General features: G+C 42.1%; 1 protein-coding gene across 1 annotated transcript; it reads right to left on the bottom strand.

Moving 5' to 3' along the window:
• Positions 1 to 53: 53 nt before the first annotated feature.
• TTC38 (tetratricopeptide repeat domain 38) lies at positions 54 to 18,600 on the bottom strand. Its single transcript, XM_048302102.1, has 14 exons — positions 18,514 to 18,600; positions 14,991 to 15,068; positions 14,400 to 14,481; positions 13,871 to 14,042; positions 12,752 to 12,925; positions 11,823 to 11,898; positions 10,602 to 10,721; positions 7,680 to 7,739; positions 6,692 to 6,730; positions 5,838 to 5,919; positions 4,774 to 4,939; positions 2,646 to 2,805; positions 2,285 to 2,358; positions 54 to 1,834 (listed from the first exon to the last, which is right to left on the bottom strand). The coding sequence occupies exons 1-14, from the start codon at positions 18,535 to 18,537 to the stop codon at positions 1,741 to 1,743; spliced, it is 1,401 nt and encodes a 466-aa protein (XP_048158059.1). The 5' UTR covers positions 18,538 to 18,600; the 3' UTR covers positions 54 to 1,740.
• Positions 18,601 to 18,689: the final 89 nt, after the last annotated feature.

Here is an 18,689-nt window from a genome sequence, read left to right as displayed (position 1 = left end):
CTGAATAACATTTAAAAGCTTCACACATGCAAAGAAGTCATATACTTGCTTGCTCAACAGAGATTATCTTTGAATTTATTAAGGCAAAGCAGACAAAACTCTCAGTCATGTTCTATCAAAAGTAGAGCTGTCATTGATTACATAAACGACACCCTGCATAGCCAGCCAGAGCTTTCTCAGGCTTTTGTTCCCTTATACAATTTGTTACATTCCTTGAGTAAAAAGTTACCTGTCTAAAGTCATTGCTTGAAGTGCACTTACTAAAAATAATAGTAAAAATCCAGTGTAACTTGTCCCAGGTGAGTCACCCCCCACCATGAAGAGACAAGCAGTGATGAAGAACAGCACGCTCATAAATCAGAAGACTCAAGGGCAAGGAATGCAATCCCTTACCTCGTTTCATTATTTTTGCTTTAAAAACAAGTTATTTCTGCCTCAGGGGAGGACTGGGTAAAGCAAAATGTTAGCAAAGCACTTCCACCTCTTGTTCCACGATGCAGGAACTCCAGGGGCAGTGCAGGGCCAGCTATGGAAGTACTTTCTTAGGTCAAAAGGAAACTGTAGGACAAGGCTGCTGTGGGACAAGGGGAAGAGCCTGAGTTGGACAGGAAGGAGGGGCAGGCCTGTGGGGCCAGCAGAGCTTGCAGATGTAGAAGCAAAGTCAGAGCTTGGGCAGTTGCAGAGTGTGGGATTTCTATTCCAGAAGAAGAGGAGGCATGAGTTCAGTTTCGGTCTGAAATACGATCTTCCCCATCATTAGGCAATTCTGGAATACTACTGCAAGACAATGTGTTAGCCCTGGGATGCTCCGCCGAGGCCCGTGGCTCTTGCAACACCAAAGTTTATCCCATCACGTGTGCTGGGACAGAGCTGTCTCCATCCCCCTGAGCCCTCTTTCCATGGCAGAAGCTCCCACCTGGTCTTCAACTCTCTGAAGTGTGTGCTTCAACACTGGTTTAAACCCCACTTCATGCAGGGACTCTGGAGTGAGGTGGTAGTAAGGCCTGTCTATTCAAAAGCTCAGGGAAGCACAGACTCAGTCCAGTGTACCCTTCAGAGATGGTACTGTTCAACTGAAATCCAGGCTTTTCCCTTTTTTCTGGAAGATTTAAAAGTGCTGAGGGAGTACCCATGTTAGAATAGTCTTTATTCTTGTCTGGTTCTATTCACTCAGTAATTCCAGAAAGCTCTGCTGTGCTATATTGAAAGGAAAAATTTAACATTTTATGAGAGTGAGTTTAAAAATGTATACCTGGAAAGAGATCCTGAATGCACACAGATCTGTGACTCCTGCCTGAATGGGCTGGAAGCTTGATAAGGAATTCAGTTCATGCCTGTATTGGCGTGAAAAGCTTTATTTAAAAGCTCCCTTTGAATTACCTGAGCAGTTTACATCACATGTAGGCCAAGTAACAAATTGGGCCAAAGAAGGACTGAAATCCAGGCACTGTTACTGCACTGTGTATAATCAGGGTCAGAGGGAGTGTTCAGGAAAACATACCAGAGAAGCAATGCCTTCAGAAAGCTGTGCATTAGCAGTAGGTTTTCTTCCTTCCTTCTGGAATCAGCTAAGACACAACCTCCTGAAATGCAACAGCTCTGTCTTTTTTTTAAGGAAATTATTCTCAGATCTTTTAACCCCGAATACCTCCCCAAATTCATTCACAGCACCCCTGCACTCCCTGCACCCAGACTTTGTGGAAAGCTCCTGGCTCTTCCAGCTGAAGCTGGAGGAAAGCCCTATGCCATGGAATGCACGGCTGCTGCCTTCCTGATCAGTCGCTCAGTCATTGGTGACTTAGGTCTCATCACATCTCGTTCATTCAGGAGGCACCTGAGAAAGGAGAAGTAGGAGGGTGAGGAGTGGGTGATAAACACGGACTGTTTCTGCCGAACAGGCTGTGCTGACGCAAGCCCACGTGGCAGAGCACACCTCTGACTTCCCAGCAAAGCAGATGTCAGCTGTGGCACTGACTGGAGCTGCAGCAGTTCACAGAAGCTTAGCAGTCCATAACACACAGAGATCAAAAGGCTGTATTTGAAGACAGAACCATTTGAAAATCAACTACCCTTGAACATATACAGATCATCCATCCAGGCTGCAAGAATGTACTTTTGGAATTGGAAACTGTTGTACTTTTTATCCTGGTTAAATGTTGCTACATTTAACACAAATGCTTGCATGTAGTTTTAGCCTTAAATTTATTGGTTTGAATACACTCATTACTTCTTACTTTTAGCAACAGTGCTACTTCCACAAATATTTATCAGGGGAAATACTCACCTTGCAAGGTTTCGTTTGGCCTTTGATTTAGAATTTAAAGCAGCATGAATTAATAACAGGCTGAAAACATCTCTCTGAAAAAAAAAGTCAGCAAAATACAAACTAATAAGCAATTTATAATATATTGATGGCTACAATGTCTTGGTTACCAAACTATTAAATTCACAGGAAGGAAACATATCAACATTAAAAATAAATAGCTAACCCTGCTTGTAAGTGTTTGCAAACAGGATCCAGTCACAAGCACAGTTCAACCTTCCACTGTCTAAGAGTGAAATGCTGTTGATGAGGTAAGTGCTTAATGGCGGCTACTGAAAGGGGATTAAGTCACATCAAAAAGTCTTTTCTGGATCTCCTTTACCTGAGCATCACTGCCTCCCATTTGGACTAGGTCATAACGGATTGGGTACAGCAGGTCTACAGCTTTGTCACAATTCCCATTTTCAAACTCTACAAAAGCCTGGCACAGTGGCAGCCCCAAACAAGGAGCCAGGGAAAGCTGGTGGTCTTCATGAGGTGCTCTGTAGAGTGAAAAAGTGGTTAACTTCCATAAGCCAAAGTATAAACAGCCATACTTCAATGCCAATCTGCCACTGCCTGCAGACAGGTTTTTATTTTTTTTACTGTACAAAGCCTGATGTTTCAGGTAATTGACTTAGGTCGTATCTTTTGGTGTGGTTATGCTACTTTCACCTTTTTGTTACTCATTCAGCAATCAGTTTTCGTTCTCCTGAATATGCTCACAAAAGGCACAAGCCCAACCCCTCCTACCTCTGCAACAAACAGTTTGGGCTAGGACAGTAAGAAAACTGCAGTTTCTCTTCTGCTGACCCTACCAGAACATCCTACTGCTAGTCCTTTGTCTGGCCACACGCAGCCATCAGTCCTTGCACACAGCTCAGTCATGACTTTGCAAGCCAGCTCCTTCTCAAGTCAGTGATAAAAAACTTCCTGTTTCTTTCACTGGGCCAACCTTCATTTTCCAGTAGGCAACACTGCCCTATGTGTTTATCATTCCTTAAACAAACTGTGGCATCCTAGAAAGATAAAATTGCACAACAGATGTTCATTTTAAGCAGCTTGAGACAGCCAGTGATGAAAATGATGGAACAATTCCTCATTTACACGTTTTGTCCAGCATTTCCATGAAAAGGAGCCTGTGACACCAACCACCAGAGAGCGCCACCTGACAAATTCCCATCAACTTTCCATGGCAAAGGCCAAGGAAAAAAACCGGTGCAAAGCTAGATGGGACTGATGTTTGTGCCCAGGTTGTATCACTGCTTTCTTAACACATACAAAGCGCCTCTGGGCTATAATTTATATACTACATATTTGTGATCGATGTAAATTAATCCAATCATTAATATAACCCCTACAGCTCACAGCCTGCTTTCTCAAATAATGAAATTAGGCTTCGTAATATTTCAAACTACAGCTAAAAATGTACACATGTATTATTAAGGGTGAAAGTAGGTGAAAGGAAGCACGGGGTGAAAGAATACGTAGCATATATGAACACATGTTCATTAAAGCTTCTGTGGTGTGCAGTTTTCTATACTTTATATATACGGACATACTTCTATAAATAATAGAATAAATAATAAAAGATATTTGCCATTTTCCACTTTAGTTAAATCAGGCATACTTAGGTTTGCTTTGAATGTTATTTGTTTTGATAAGTATTCTTAAAAATTACAGTATTCCTAGAAACTACATATAGTCAGGAACAAATAGTGACAGTTGCAGGTTCTTCTTCCTTCTTTTTAAAGGCAAAGGAAGGAACAGCTGCTTAAAGAGAGGGAAAAAAGGGTGCAGTAGGGGGAAGAAATTGCATTTAAAGCATCTATATATCAACCCCTTCAAAAAATTCAAGGCAACTTACAGTCATTTAATACCTAAGGGAACACAAAACCCTCATTGTTTGGATGTAGTACTTAAATATTCAACTTTTTCAAATAACTTAATTTGAAAGTGAAATATTCTAGATTATTACTTTAGTAGTACTTGAAACTTAATTTCCTGCAGATGGACTTAACAACACATCAAAGAGTAGATATTAGAATATCACTACCAACTAATGTTTTGTTATTAAAGAACCTTTTAAACCAGAGCAGAAAAGATCCACCACAGACAGCTGACATTATCTTGTAGAATGTTCTTATTAATACACTTTACTTCTTGTCTGTAACATAGCTTAGTGTGACCCCACTAAAAGGAAACAGACAGCAACTGCTCAGGTGGTGTCCATGACCTCAAACACAAAGGACTTCCGCTCAGCAAGATGAGAAACTCCTCTAGACATTACCTCAAAAAATAAATAATGATATGGATCTCCTAACCGGACGTTGCCCTGCTTAAACCAGCATGTCCCAGGGACATGCTAAGGCAGGAAGGAGTGTGTTGGAGCTTCAGCAAGCCAGAGACATCACCGCCCTGAAGTCCAGAGGGCTATTTACTGAACCCAATGCAGGAATTCCTTTGCTTACCTGGCAAGTTCCTGCAGAGTTGTTAAAAGCTCCTCAGTAGTTTTGTGGTCTTTGGCTCCAAGGGAAGACATCAAGAAATGCACATCATTGAAGAGAAGAATGTGATCTTTGGTGTGCTTCTTTGTAACCCCAAGAAGATCTTTCCACCTGTCCCCAAGCTTTACACCTAAGAGTAAAAAATACTTGTCTCAATAACACTGCCACATGCAAAAGTATGACTTTGCAATGTACTTTTCAGTCACCCAGCATAAAAAGCGTTCCTACTGAACTCAAGAGAACATTTCCTGATACGGCAAAATTTATGCAGCAATAATGCCCAGCTGCAGCCTGCCTTATGTAGGCCAAGAGCTTCTTGACTGTCAGGAGTTTAAAGGCAATATTTCAGTCTGCATTGTGTGAGCTTCTGGCTTTATTATGAGATTGCTCATAATGTCTTGGAGGTGCTGCTCACCATGAGCCATCTGTAGCAATCACAAGACAGAGTGAGAAGATGGATTTAATAAAAACCCCAATGCATCATCAGTGTTTTAGCAGAACAGTGTGAAAATACCATCTGCCCATCACGTCCCCTGCCATGAACCCCAGTGTATAAACACTGACTTAAAAAGGGGAAATGCCACTGAGGTAGGAGAGTACAAAAAGCCAGAAGTTAATATGCCCACACTAACTATTTCAATCAAGATCAAAACAGAAAGAAAAGGATCTAACTGGAAATTTACATCCAGAAAATGCTATGGGTTTTTAGAGGCTTATGCACTTGATTGCTCAGCCTCAGACCTCCTGGGGCAATAGAAGTGAATTTGTCAGAGAAGATGTATGTGACCTATGCTAGCTTGAGCTGACTGCTATGCCACACTGGCATGGAAAATGGAAGCTCTTGGGAAGAATAAAGCTTATGGACATTATTAGGAACTTTACATTGATGCTTTTCTCAAGTTTCTTCTGAAACACTGATCAAGCTTGCTGTGTAATTACATTGAAATACTTCCCCAACATGAATGGCAGGGGAAGGGAAAAAGAAAATTACAGTTTAAAAAAAAAAAAATGGCCAGAGGATATCCTACCTTCCAGATGAAGCCTGTACAGCATCGAACTGTTATCAACTATATCCAGGATGCTTCCACTTGCCAGGCACGGGGGAGCAATCTGTAATCACAAGTACTCACAGGCTGGCCAAGTGATGTGCTAGCGGAAACCTCCTCAGATTATCAAACTTACTTTCACAGTACTAAATTATTTTATCCTTCTATTAATTCAAAATTACCTGCTTTGTAACAGTCCTAATTGCATCTTTATTGAATACAGGAATTTGCAATGACAGAAACTTATATGGCTTTACATGTGTTGTTTTTATCAGTAAATATGGAGAGTCACCATGTTATTTTATTTTTTCCAAAATTGTGCCATAAATACTACTTCACTTGGTCAAGGTTAGCAGATAGAAATCTGCCCAGCAGCTTTCTTAATGCTCACAGTATTTTTACAATCCTTACAAAGATGTGCTATGTTATCTAATTTGATAGTGCTTAGTTACAAAGGTTGTTTCAAAATCCAGACAGTTGACTTTGTACCTAACATGCAAAACCAGTTCTTTGTAAAAGTGACTTGAATTCATAGAAAAACTAATTTACATCCTTTTAAAAGGCATGAATAAGAAACATGGACAGAATGGAAATCAGTACCACTGTAGCTCTTTCAAGCACTCAAACTATGTCACACTCATGTAACACTCACGTCCTTGGGGCATTTTCCCCAGAACTGCTGAGAAGTTGTTTCCCTAAAAGACTGTAATAACAGATGCAAATAATGTTTATACGTAGGTCACACACTGTGATACGTTTCAATCTCACACAGAAGGAAGAAAGCACACATTGTGATTCTGCATGATCTCAGTAAAGAAAAAGAGGCCCCTACTCACATGCTTGTCATAAATTGTCAAAGCAGCTTCATATTCCCCCTGGAAAAGCAAAGGAGGACTGTGTGGTTAATGTGCAGACACAGCAACCAGCAGTGACTGGCAGCAACCAGAGACAAACACACCAACAGATGTCCTAACAGCTCTTCAGGACTGCCTGATCAAAACAAACCAAGTCAAAGAAACATGAGGTATTGCCTCTCATTCTAATGTTTCTTTCAGGGTTTTTTGCAAAAATTAGTGCATCCCATGGCGTATGCAAAGAGATGGGAAAAAACCAGTTTTAAGTAGCCTTCAAAAAAGTTGTGCAGATAGGAAGTGGCAAAATAAATAAACTATTGGACTCCTGTTGAGAATTATGTTCCTTCTATGTTACTCTGCTTTCTGGCCAAAGGATGCTGCCTTCTCAAAAATGCCACATTTATCTCCCTATTAAGCTGAACCCCACGAGTGCTAAGCATTAAATCCAAGGAAATTCTGACAGGCTGGGCAAAATTTCAATCATTTTTAAAGGCTTTCAATAGTAAGAATTAGTAACAATAATTAATAGCATTGGCAACACAATTTAGAGTTTACGGCCTCTTTTTTTATAGTCAGCAAATTTTTGGGCCAGAAAATTAGTACTGAATTTGGTAAGAATTTTGTTAATTTTTGTCTCAAAATTAGAGATCTAAGCTCATCTTGCTATCAAATAACTGTGCTAAATGTAATTAGTGAGACTATTGGATCTTCAAACATGCAATAATCTCACAGCAATATTTCAGCATTCTAACAAAGATACTAAAACTTTTGACCAATGCAATTAAAATTCTCAAAGTAACTGTAATAAAGGACTATGCCACTTGGTAAATGTAGCATCATGATATTTTATAAAAACATCCCTCTAAATAGCTGACACCCTCCTCCCCCTAGTAAATGTTAGGTCTGCCTTTTAAAGAGCTTTAGATGACCTATCTGGATCATAAAGCACATGTATGAAAATATCTCATACCTTTTCAATGTAGTATAAAGCCCAGTGCCAGTAATTATGGCAAGCAAGCATATCACTGTTCTGGAGAGAAAAGAAAAAAAGAAAAAAAGAAATTTATTACAAAATAACTTCCCTTTTCAAGTTATCTAGTCAGATTTCTGTTTCCTCCTTCATCAAAACTGAGTACTTCGGGAGACACAAAAGAGACAAGAAATTTAAATCAGCTGCCAGGGTACCTTCCCATTTGGTACCTTTGTCCTTGCAGCTATTCAGGGAAACACCTCAAACCCAAGGTTTCCCCCATATCATTTTCCAGACAAGAGTTTCACTTGGATGCCGCAGAATTCACCTTTCTGCAGCACCTTTTTTAATTTTTTTTTTTTTAATCCACATCTGTAACAAGAGTAAGTTTTGTCTCATCTAAAATTTAAGCATCTTGTCTGAAGTAACCTGGCCAGATAGTGGAGAGAAGAAGATATGGAGGCCTTATGAAGGCCATTCATCCCAGCCATCTAGAACCTACCTCAGACAAAGAGGAATCATATTTTAAACAAATTTTACTACAGGCTCCAGAAGCTGCACTAGATGCCAAACACACTGGCAGCTCATCAGGTGAGATGAATTTTTGCTGGACTGCACCAGCTTCTCACTGTCCCTTCCAGCTGGCACTAGAACTTCAAAACCTCTTCCCTAGCCTGCAGTTCTAGGCAATTGCAGTTCATTTTTGTGAATGCATTAAAAATAGACAAACAGAATCACAGTTCCATAATCCTTTGGTGAAAATTAAAATACCAGAATGGTTCACCCCTCTCCTCCCATTCTCTCCCAGTTCTGTAGCTAAACTTAATGTTCTCACAAGTGGAAAAATCTTTTTTATTGTCATACTGACAACTGTAACACCCACTTTCAAGAAGCACAAAGGTAAAGGTTCCAAATAAATGTCAGGGCCTTACAGTGCTAAGATAAACATTCTGGTAATCTTTGCTTGTTTAATATTAAATCACAAACCAAACCTGAGCAACAGAAGCAGTTAAGTGTTTGGCATAAACACTGATAATATCAAGTTGAATATCATACTGCCATTCCAAAAGTCATACAAACAAGATCATGGAATTACCTGACTAAATAAAGCAAAACCTTTTCACTGCTGCTAAATTTGAGGTCTGAAAAAGATTAAACTGCTAGAGAGAAGTGGACTTGCATTTGACTTTATTTGGATAAAGAGTATGAATCACAGAGATATGCAACTATTTTAAGAAGCAAGAGTTAAAGAAAAAATTGATCCAAAAGTCACTGACTGGGGTTTTAAGGTATCACCAAACTGTCAATCCTCTACATCACTGTTTCAATAAAACTAACAGAAGACAAAATGCTTTCTGGGACATGGCAGGTGTGAACTTTAAGCAAGAGTTTTCTGTCTGCACTTCCAAGCCCAGTATCTGAATGCTTAACTTAAAAAATAAAACAAGCACAATAACAGCCTTTCTAGTCTCACTATCCAGTCCTGTTCTTATCGGTAACAGGTGAGGTGGTGTAGAAACCCAGAGTGCCGAGAATATTTCTCTGCCTGTTTCTAAGGGTTTTTACACCCCTGGACACCACTGGTATAGCTTTAAACCTTGGAAAAAATTACCAACAGTTAGACAACAGCTAGAAAATACAGTGGTGTGAATTAGGTGATAGACGACTATGTAAGATTGTCATATAGTGAAAAATTTAGAGGTTTTAGGCTTCTCTTTATAGTAAATAGATAAGAGTAAAAAATATCAAAATGGAGGATTGTTGTTGTTCTCTAGACCTTCTTCTCCTTCTTCTACTACTCCATGTTCTGCAGTAAAAGTAGTTTGGAATGACTGGATAGAAAATTCTGCAGTTCCTAGTCGTGTTACTGAATAATTGGTAAGAAAGTAAAAATAATGTACGTTTTTAGTAACTATTGGTTAAAATGTCTTTAAAAGGCTGTGTAAATCTTGATAATTAGTCTCTCTCGCTCTCACTCCTACTTTGCCTCCTTCCATGCTGTACCTGGGTCACGCTAGTGGCTCAGTTCCTCTGATAAGACTTAATAAACAACTATCTAGAAGCATTGAAACTACAGAAGACGTCTCGCTTTATCTTTTAAACTCCTTGCAAGGACTTTCAGCAAATTCTCTCCCATCAGGAGAGATTCGATTTATGGCACAATAAAGTGTCAAGGTGGAATAGCCAGCTCAGCTCAGAAGGCTCTAGAATAGATTCTTGTGGGTTCTAGCAAATGGAAGCCTCACAGCCTTTTGCTCTAAATACAACAGACTTAATCACTGGGAAAAGGCTGTCAAACAACAAAATGAAGCTTCATTTACAGCAAAGGACCACAGGACAGACTAATCAACCTGTTCAATACTCTGAAAGATGGTTTCAAACATGTTGGATATATAAGGTAACTGATACACTAGAAGGTAATTAGTATACTAGGAAAGAGATAAGAGCATAATTTCTATTTTCTTTACAGTTGTTCTTAAAATTCCTCCCCCATCCAGAAGCAAACAAGTAGTTTAGTGTTTTGAAACATTTGATTTGACTCTGTCATTTTCCACCTCATCTTAGGTCCCATGAGGAGATTTAGCCAGGTCCTTCAACTGACTGTCACTGCTTGCCTCTGCCTAAATAAAAAGCTTGCGAAAGAATCAGTGGTCACTTTACTTTTATAACCACACAATAAATCACAAATAGGGACAGTCATGTCTCTCATAACATGCCACTTCTTCCTGCCTTTTGCTTAAAAAGCTGCATGGAGAGTAGCAGCACCTCAAGGGAGGATTTCCTCTAATATGCAAACTCTTCATCGCTTGTAACAGGTCTGCAGATACAAAGGAATCGCATGCAGAGGAGTCAAGAACTCGGCTGCAGGAATTAAAGACAACCTAAAAGGAGCTTTTTCAGAGATGCCACAAAAATGTTTACCTTCCAGTTCTTTTCCGTTTCCTTCATGAATTCTAAGCCTTTCTCCACCTCTGCTTTCATTTCATTTACATGAGCTATAGTGTGGACAGACCATGCATCTGTCTGATTTATAGCCAAAGCCTATGAGTGACAAACAGGAAAACATGATGAGCCTTACAAACTTGCAAATACAGACATTTATCACTGCTTATCTAGAAACAAGAGGCTACTTTTTACTTGCTGCATGTTCAGTACGTCCTTGTACCACTCCAACTAACCACAGCCCAGAAGTCTGACTTGGACAGAAAAGGAAGAGAATGTTTCTTGGCTGACTTCACTTCCCACCTTCTGCTGCAGGGACATGAACACCTGCAAAACACTTTAAAAGGCAGGCTTTGATGATGACTGTGAAATGACATCTATTTCACAGACATGCATCATTTTCACAATGAAAGAGCTGCATGCACAGGCGCAATATATTCCATCATACAGTGCCTTGCAGATAACTATTTCTTTTCCAAAATATGGCCAGCTCTGAGTATACAGCCAATTCTTTTTCCTTGGTCCAACAACTCCCACTAGGTTTTTGGCATTTTGCAAAGTTAGTCATAAACCTAGTAAGGTTAAGTTTTAGGGTTTAGTGTCTATTGTCACTTTCAGCAATTTGATGTAACAAAAGTTTTGTCAATCCCCATTGGGGATTAATTGTGTCTGAGACTTCTGAAGACAGGGATAATCCTGAGGACTGCAGAAAGTCAAGTATAATTACTATCTTCATAGAAAGGAAACAGGCTGGCTAATATTGATCCCCAGGAACATTGTACAGTTAATTGTTCAATAATCCAGGAACAAGCATCTAGGAAAAAAAGGGAGCAGGAAGCCAAACAAGATGGATTGTCAAGAGCAGACTATGTCAAAACAATCCAACATTCTTTAATAGGCGTAAACAGCCAATTATATACATGTGGGAAGCAGCAGATGGGCTGATATATGGATTTTATAGGGGTGTTCTGACCCCATCTGATAGGGCATGCTCATAAGCAAGCGAGGGAAATACAGTCCAGGTGAAACTGCCTTGGTGAGGCAGCGATGTGAGACCAATTAGCAACAAGTCTCACAAAGCTCTGTGAGCCATTTCCATGTTGAGCTTTATCTTTTTGCTACTTTGACTAACAACTGGCAGAAACCATCACCCTGTCTGAGAATTCTCAAACCTTTTAGCACCAACAGAAGGCAGTTTACCTCACGGGCAACCTTCTCAGCACGGTCAAAAAGGTTTGTTTCCACGAGTCCAAAAGAGTAGTAGCCCTTCACATAACTAACAAAAGGGGGAAAAACAGCACATCATCCATTTATAACTAGGCTTAATCCAGGACTGAAAAAACATACTAGAAATAGCACTTAACTCAAAAAAGCCTCGCAGTGCAATTTACAACAAGGGTTCAAGCTTGCAGGATACAGAACTACTGAGCTAATTCTCAGAGGAAATGAGTGACCCAGAGACACCAGCATGGGAAACAGTGACAAGATGCACATCAGAATGGACATTTCCATCTCTGGATGAGATGGAATCACCAGCTACACAGAACCAGCTGCTGATCTCTGTAACAGCTGTAAGATGCAGAATTAAAAGGCTGGAAGCGAGACACTGTTGTTACCAAAGTTATCTGAGCATCTCAAAGGCAACCTTCTACATTTTCCCCAGTGCTCATGAAACCACAGGAGGGTACTTTCCCATGAAAGTACCTTTAAAACTGGTTGTAAATCATCCCCATTAAGCCATAAAGGCCCAACATAAAGGAAAATTAGGGGTGTTATGTGCACCTGACTTATTTAATGGATCAAGATGAATAGCATTTTTTTTGAAGAAATGAAGAAATTTGGCCACTGCCCTGGGTGAGGACATGATTTTATCCTGTGTGTTACACACCATGTGGTATATTTGACAGCAGCGAGACACAGCTCACTTAAGAAAAATCTCTCAACAACAGTGTCAAGAGGGATACTGGACACACATTCTATCTTTGGTCAAGTTTGATTAACTTCTACACTCTTGATTTTTGTCTACATGTCTGTTTCCAAAAGATCCTGAACTTTTAAGTCTGAACTTAAAAACCACATAGTACATGCACCCCAAGTAAAGAGCAATTTCCAAATGAAGCATGACCCACCTGCTCAGTGGAACATCACGTGTCCAGAAAGGATAAACACGGGCAACAGAATCTCGCATCTGACGTTGATATCCCAGGTAGAAGTAAGTGTCATGGGAAAACTTGAGGGCTAGCAGGTCAGTCGGGTGGCTCTGCAGAATCTGCTCCCATAGATCACAAGCTTTTGGAAGTTGGCTAGAAATAAAAAATTATTTCCATCGCTGAAAGAAGGCACACATGCCTGCCCCTACGGTTAGTCCTGAACTCAAACTATGCTGAATAATACAAAGTTCAGCATCAAATTACTTATTTTTTCCCTTGAAGAAATTTTTTAGTCTTTTCTAAGCTAATAATGACATTATCTTTATTTGGCACCTTCTGAGAAATCGTATGAAAGAAATGGTCTTGGATTACATCAAATCACTGTAACACACAAGGAAAATGAAACAAGCTTAAACCATAATTCTAAAAATTTTTCTACAGGGCTGAATAGTTCCTACAGGGACCCACCATAATTAACAGAACTTTGTATGTGCAAAGACGCTTTCCCTCTCCTTTCGTGGGACTCAAACCCAGTGGCAGGGCTTCAGTAGCTTCCTCATTGCCTTTGCTGAGATGTGAGGCAAATCCATGCTCACCCATTTGTTTGATAATGAATGACAAATAATGAAAGTGAATCATTAGCCCATACATTCTGCAGTTCATATTGATTTATCATATGGAATGAAGCAATGAGCCTCTATAGCACTTATGACACCCTTATCTCCCTGTTTTACAGGGGAAATAGGTTTTGACATAGCGAGACAAGAGCGAGAAGTCTAGAACTTTCCTTCGGTGCATCTGAGTCTGGACCCTACTTAATTTCCTAGTTCTAAACCACACTGATGGATCTGCGGCAGATTTAAAACACGGAGTGCTTAATGCTAGGAAGTGGTGGCAATAGAGCGCTTTACCTCCTCCAGTTCTGCTCACCCGCTAGACATGGCACTTAAGAGTGCAGAGAGAAATTTGGGGACCTTCTGCGATAACTTTTGCTAGCTGTCACTAACATCACAAACCACTACTTCCAACCTTCACTTCTGCCTGCAGTAGACAAAGGGAACTCTTCTCAGTCCCTCGAGCAGGGCGACAGGGACGTACCCCCTGGCAAACACGTCCAACGCTGACACATGAAGCTTCTCCCGCTCCGTCAGCGGCCGTGACTTGGAAAGTGCCACCATGGCTCTCACGGCGCAGTCCAGCTCCTTGTCGAGTCTCACGGTTCTTCCAGTGCCAATCAGCTCCAAGCCATTGGCAATGACGTGTCCCATTGCTGCAGGAAACAGCACAGCACCAGCTGAGCTCACAGCAGCACCTTCAGCTCCACAAAACACCAGAGGAGCTGAGTATTTTCAACAAAACTGACTTGTGGACACAAGGGTCCAGGAAGTCTTCCAAGCCTGAAGTTCTCAGAAGGTTTTCATGACAGCTACTTAAATATTATGTGAAATGAAAAGAAAAAACATAAAAACAACATGCAAAAGCATTCTGACTGCTCTGGATTTTGAGGAATTTTTACAGAATTCTATAAATTATCACCTTGCCCTTGCATAAACAAAGTCAGTTAAAAACCAAGACAACAGGCATTAACCCAGCACTTTCCATGCTCAGAATCAAAGATTGTACTCACTAAAGTTCGGATCTGCTGCTTTTAGCTTGGAGAGACATCCCTCAATACCTCCAAGGCTCTCATTATTGGTCCAAGTTGCATACTGTAAGAGAGACAGAGTGAGAGAGGGTCAAAAAATCCTCTGTGATGCTGGACTTCTTTTTGTTCTCACATTTAAAATTCAAAAGCAAGGCAAATTACTAAAAGACAAATGGTGCACTAACGGGCAGAGAAATATTCTCTGCATTCTAGGTTCCCACACATTCAGGTAGGTTTAGTGTAGTAGAAAACCAGAAAAACTGGGGTTTAATATAGTTCAGCCACAAGAAGAACCAATTTCCCTGGATTTCTATGTGGTTTATGTCAACTGGCTGATTTGCTGGTATCAAGTGGAATGAGAACACCACTGGCTAAGGTTTTCACCACAGCTGCAGCATCTGGCACAGCCCTCTGCTAAAAGGGTTTCCTGCTGCCAGCTAAAGGCTGAACTCCTGTGGCAACCTGATTTTGAGGCTCTCCCAGCTGGTAAGAAATTTAAATATCAACTACAGTAAAGAGTGTTTCATGCACGAGTCCCTTCAAATCACATTTTCTTATGCTTTTCGGTCATACCTGCGTCAGCACAGCATCGAAGAGCTTACAGGCTTCATTGCTGGTCGTGGACAGGACAAGTCCAGCATCCTGCCAGGCCTGCACAACAAACAAACACAAACGTGCTCCTTTTACACCCTCATCTTCCAGGCTACACTGACAGCAAACTGATGCTGTTCTGATATTTTCAACATTTTTGAAAAGAAAAGATGGAAGGACAGTGTGAGGCAGAAACAAACCTTTTGTTCAGCTGTAGTTACATCTAAAACTCAATTAGTTGGAGCTAGTACTGAGACTAAAGAACCCAACAATTACAAGTGTAACAGAAGATCTTGATGGGCTGCCCATCTCATAATGACAGCGCCATTCTGAGTTCATTACAGCTGTTGGCGAGTTCCTCTGCTACAGGCACACCTTGTGTGAAGTAGAGACACGGTAAAATAAAACCCTGTTTTCCTACAATCTATAATCTTCTATAAACAATAATGTTCTTTTGAATCAACTTGCCAACAGCCAGGCAGAGTAAATCCACTAAGTCTCCAGAGTTAACCAACTGAAAATTTGGATCACAGATTTAAACACAAGCCTGACAAAAATAAGAACATGGGCAACAGGTAAAGCTAAAAAGCAAAACAGAATTGGGCTGCCATAGTTTCTACTAACCTAACATGACTGAGGCACAACATCTCCCGGCTGGCTGCTGGAAAATGAGCAGAGTTCATTTGAGAAGCTGCCCCAATCACTTCAGCATTACTTTAATGCAGTACATAGAACACAGAGGATAGACATATATTATAAAAACAGACCTGGGGCAAGCTAATTCAGACTTCTAATGGGGGCTTAGTCCTTCCTGATGCTGCAAGAATTCAGCTCCTCTCATTTTACATTTTAATGCATTTCCTAGCTATAATAATCTGTCAAAATTTTTAAGTAACCAGGCAAAGACAACTTTGTTAATATATCCTAAAGCTTTCCCACTGTGATTGGATTAAAGGCTCACATTCCAACAGCTAAAGCAATTGAGTCTTCAAATTACATGCCTGAAAGACTAGACCTGAATCTAAAATTACAGATTTTCTTTACAATTCATACTATATCCATGATACCGAAATTGGCTGGAATAACCTTCCTAACACAATTTGAAGCATTAGAAAGCAGGCATTCTTTATCTGCACAGGACACACTCTCCTCGTTCTGTGGGTGTGGTGAGATTTTGCAACAAGGTCTTTATCCGTCATAACCATACATATTCATTAAAACATGCTTCCTATCTAATACACTGAACTAATTCCTAGAGCGAATTTGCATGCATCTGCCTCCTGCTGGAAGTTCTTTTATGGTCCTGGAGAGTCCTAAAAAGGGGTCTATTCACTGAATGAATTCACGGAATGCTTCGATATTAAAGGTGCCTTTCCTTGAACTTTTGCTTTGGGCATGTGCTGTTGTTTCTGTGTTACATAACTTGCCAAAAAACCCACTGCATTCCTTCTTATCTGTTTCTCCACTGGTTCCAGCCCTGTTTATCATCCTGTGTCCATACCTTTAAATCCCTTCATCTTTTTTTGCCAGTTAGTCTTTAAGCTCTATTCTGCAACCTTGGAGGAGCTGAAAATTTTTATTCTCTATGTCATTTATCATCCAGAAAATGAATAAAGAGAAAAGTCAAACAGGTAGCAAGGTTAGGCTTGCTACTTAGAGGCTATCTTCCATGGTGCCCTGCAAAGTAGGCCAGGAGCCAGCCTCTGCATCAATCATCAAACACAGGTTTCATTTGGAGCAGGTCTCTGCATCACTGCCCGTTTTACTGTTTTACACAACAGCTTGAGGTGCTTGTCAAGCAGAAAATTATGTCCCTCTCTGAAGGGACCTGATGCTGATTCACAAGAATGGAAAAGTCTCTGTGTGAGCACCAAAACAAACCAGCAGAACAAGGGTTAGTGGAAAACGGGCCTGCATCCATCCCTAAGGACACTGCTGATCTAGCTGAGGTATGTGCTATTTCCAACCACTCTGGAAAGCCTCTGTCCTGCTATGGCTACAGCCCACCTGACTCACTCCTCACTGGAAAACTCCCACTCTGGCAGCAGGAGAATGGCAGCAAGGCTGTGTCACATCAGGGATGCCACTACTCTGGCACTACTCTGTGCCACTACTAGCACATCAGGACAATGGGCTACAGGGAAGAACCACCCCACAGCAGCTGCTGGCTCATAAGAGACACAAAACATGTGCTCCAAAACTCATCTGTCATTGCCAACTGAGAACTAAAGAACTACTGGGACCAAGAAAAGGCAGCACCCCCTGTTCCCTGGGACATATATAAGGGGTGCTGCCCAGACTACTTGGGACACTCAGGTCCTGAGGCTTCTTTCTAGTCAGGTATCAGACTGTGACTGAAGAAGTCCAGGAGGGAGAGTGAGTGGGCAAAAATCAGCCTTGAGAGTCTGTAAGGCAACTATCAGTTCCCCTTCCCACAGAGGCTTCTTGGGTTCTCTTACACTGATCTCCCACAACCCTCTCCCTAACTCCAAGAGAGAGTCTTCTCTGTGATGCCTCTTGTATTAGAGAGTCATGGCCTTTGCTCTTCTCACTGCTTCTTGGTGAAACCAAAGCCTTGCCCTTTCCCCTGCTCTAAGATTAGAGTTCAGTCATGAGATCCAGTGACTGTTTACTTGTATTTTTTCTATGCTAGAATCTTAGCTGGCTCTGAGAATTGTGCTCTCTATGGGCTGCAGCTGGCAGCTGTATTCCTTGCGTGACAGATCCCCAGAGCTCTGTCAATCATGCATGTGTCACACGCAATCTTCAAGACTTTGTTTTAACCTGCTGCTGCCTAATTAACCAAAACACAACCATAAAAGGAATTTATCAGAACGAGGGCATGAAAATGATTAATCAGTAAGCATTATCGCACCCTTTGACCCGAGGCTGATTTAGAGTTAATCGAAGGTCTGACCCACTTCTGAGGCCCACGGAAAGGGCAGGTGGGTGCCGTGGGACCCCTGCGCTGGGAACAAGACCCAGAGATGCTCAGACATGGGTCTGCTTCCCCAGCAGAAGGGATGGGTGCAGCGACCTTTCCCCACTTCCAGATCCCAACAGCAGCTCCCCTCCTCTGAAAAACCGAGTGTATGACGGTGAACTCCAGTCACAGCGAGCCCGGCTCAGCTGCCCGCCTGCCACAGCCCAAAACCCACTGGCAGCCCCCGGGACCCCCACGGAAGCCACTCGCCACCCCTAGGCACACGGCACGGGCAGGGCCGAGCCGCGCTGGCTCAGAGCCTCAGCGGTGCCCTCCCCTCGCAGCCCCTCACCCTGCCGCCCCCTCGCAGCCCTGCAGCCCTACCCTCACCCTGCCAACTCCTCGCAACTCCCCCCTCCCCTCGCAGCCCCTCACCCTGCCGCCCCCTCGCAGCCCTGCAGCCCTACCCTCACCCTGCCAACTCCTCGCAACTCCCCCCTCCCCTCGCCGCCCCTCACGCTGCCGTCCCCTCGCAGCCCCTCGCTCTGCCGTCCCCTCGCAGCCCGCCAGCCCTGCGCTCACCTTGCAGTCCCTGAGCGCAGCCATTCTCCCTCTGCAATCTCGACGCTCCGCGGCTCCAACGCGAGCGGGGGCGAGGCCAAGGGGGCGGGGCCGCCACCGCCGCGAGCGGCGGGCGGTGGGTGCCGGCTGCGCACGGAGCTGAGGGACGGCGGCGGGAGTTTGGTGGCGATTATTGG

This window comes from Corvus hawaiiensis, chromosome 4 (assembly GCF_020740725.1).
Source record: "Corvus hawaiiensis isolate bCorHaw1 chromosome 4, bCorHaw1.pri.cur, whole genome shotgun sequence".
Taxonomy (NCBI): Eukaryota; Metazoa; Chordata; class Aves; order Passeriformes; family Corvidae; genus Corvus; species Corvus hawaiiensis.
The sequence above is the reverse complement of the archived record's forward strand: the minus strand, read 5'-3'. Positions and strand labels throughout refer to the sequence as shown.

What these genes read in the sequence shown, in the direction of transcription:
- TTC38 (XM_048302102.1), bottom strand. Translation starts at nt 18,537, where the DNA reads ATGGCTGCGCTCAGGGACTGCAAG. An exon ending in CTGAGAAGGTTGCCCGTGAG is followed by an intron (nt 10,722 to 11,822) that starts GTAAACTGCCTT and finishes TGTCACTCATAG; the next exon opens with GCTTTGGCTATAAATCAGAC. An exon ending in TGACAATTTATGACAAGCAT is followed by an intron (nt 5,920 to 6,691) that starts GTGAGTAGGGGC and finishes TTGTGATTACAG; the next exon opens with ATTGCTCCCCCGTGCCTGGC.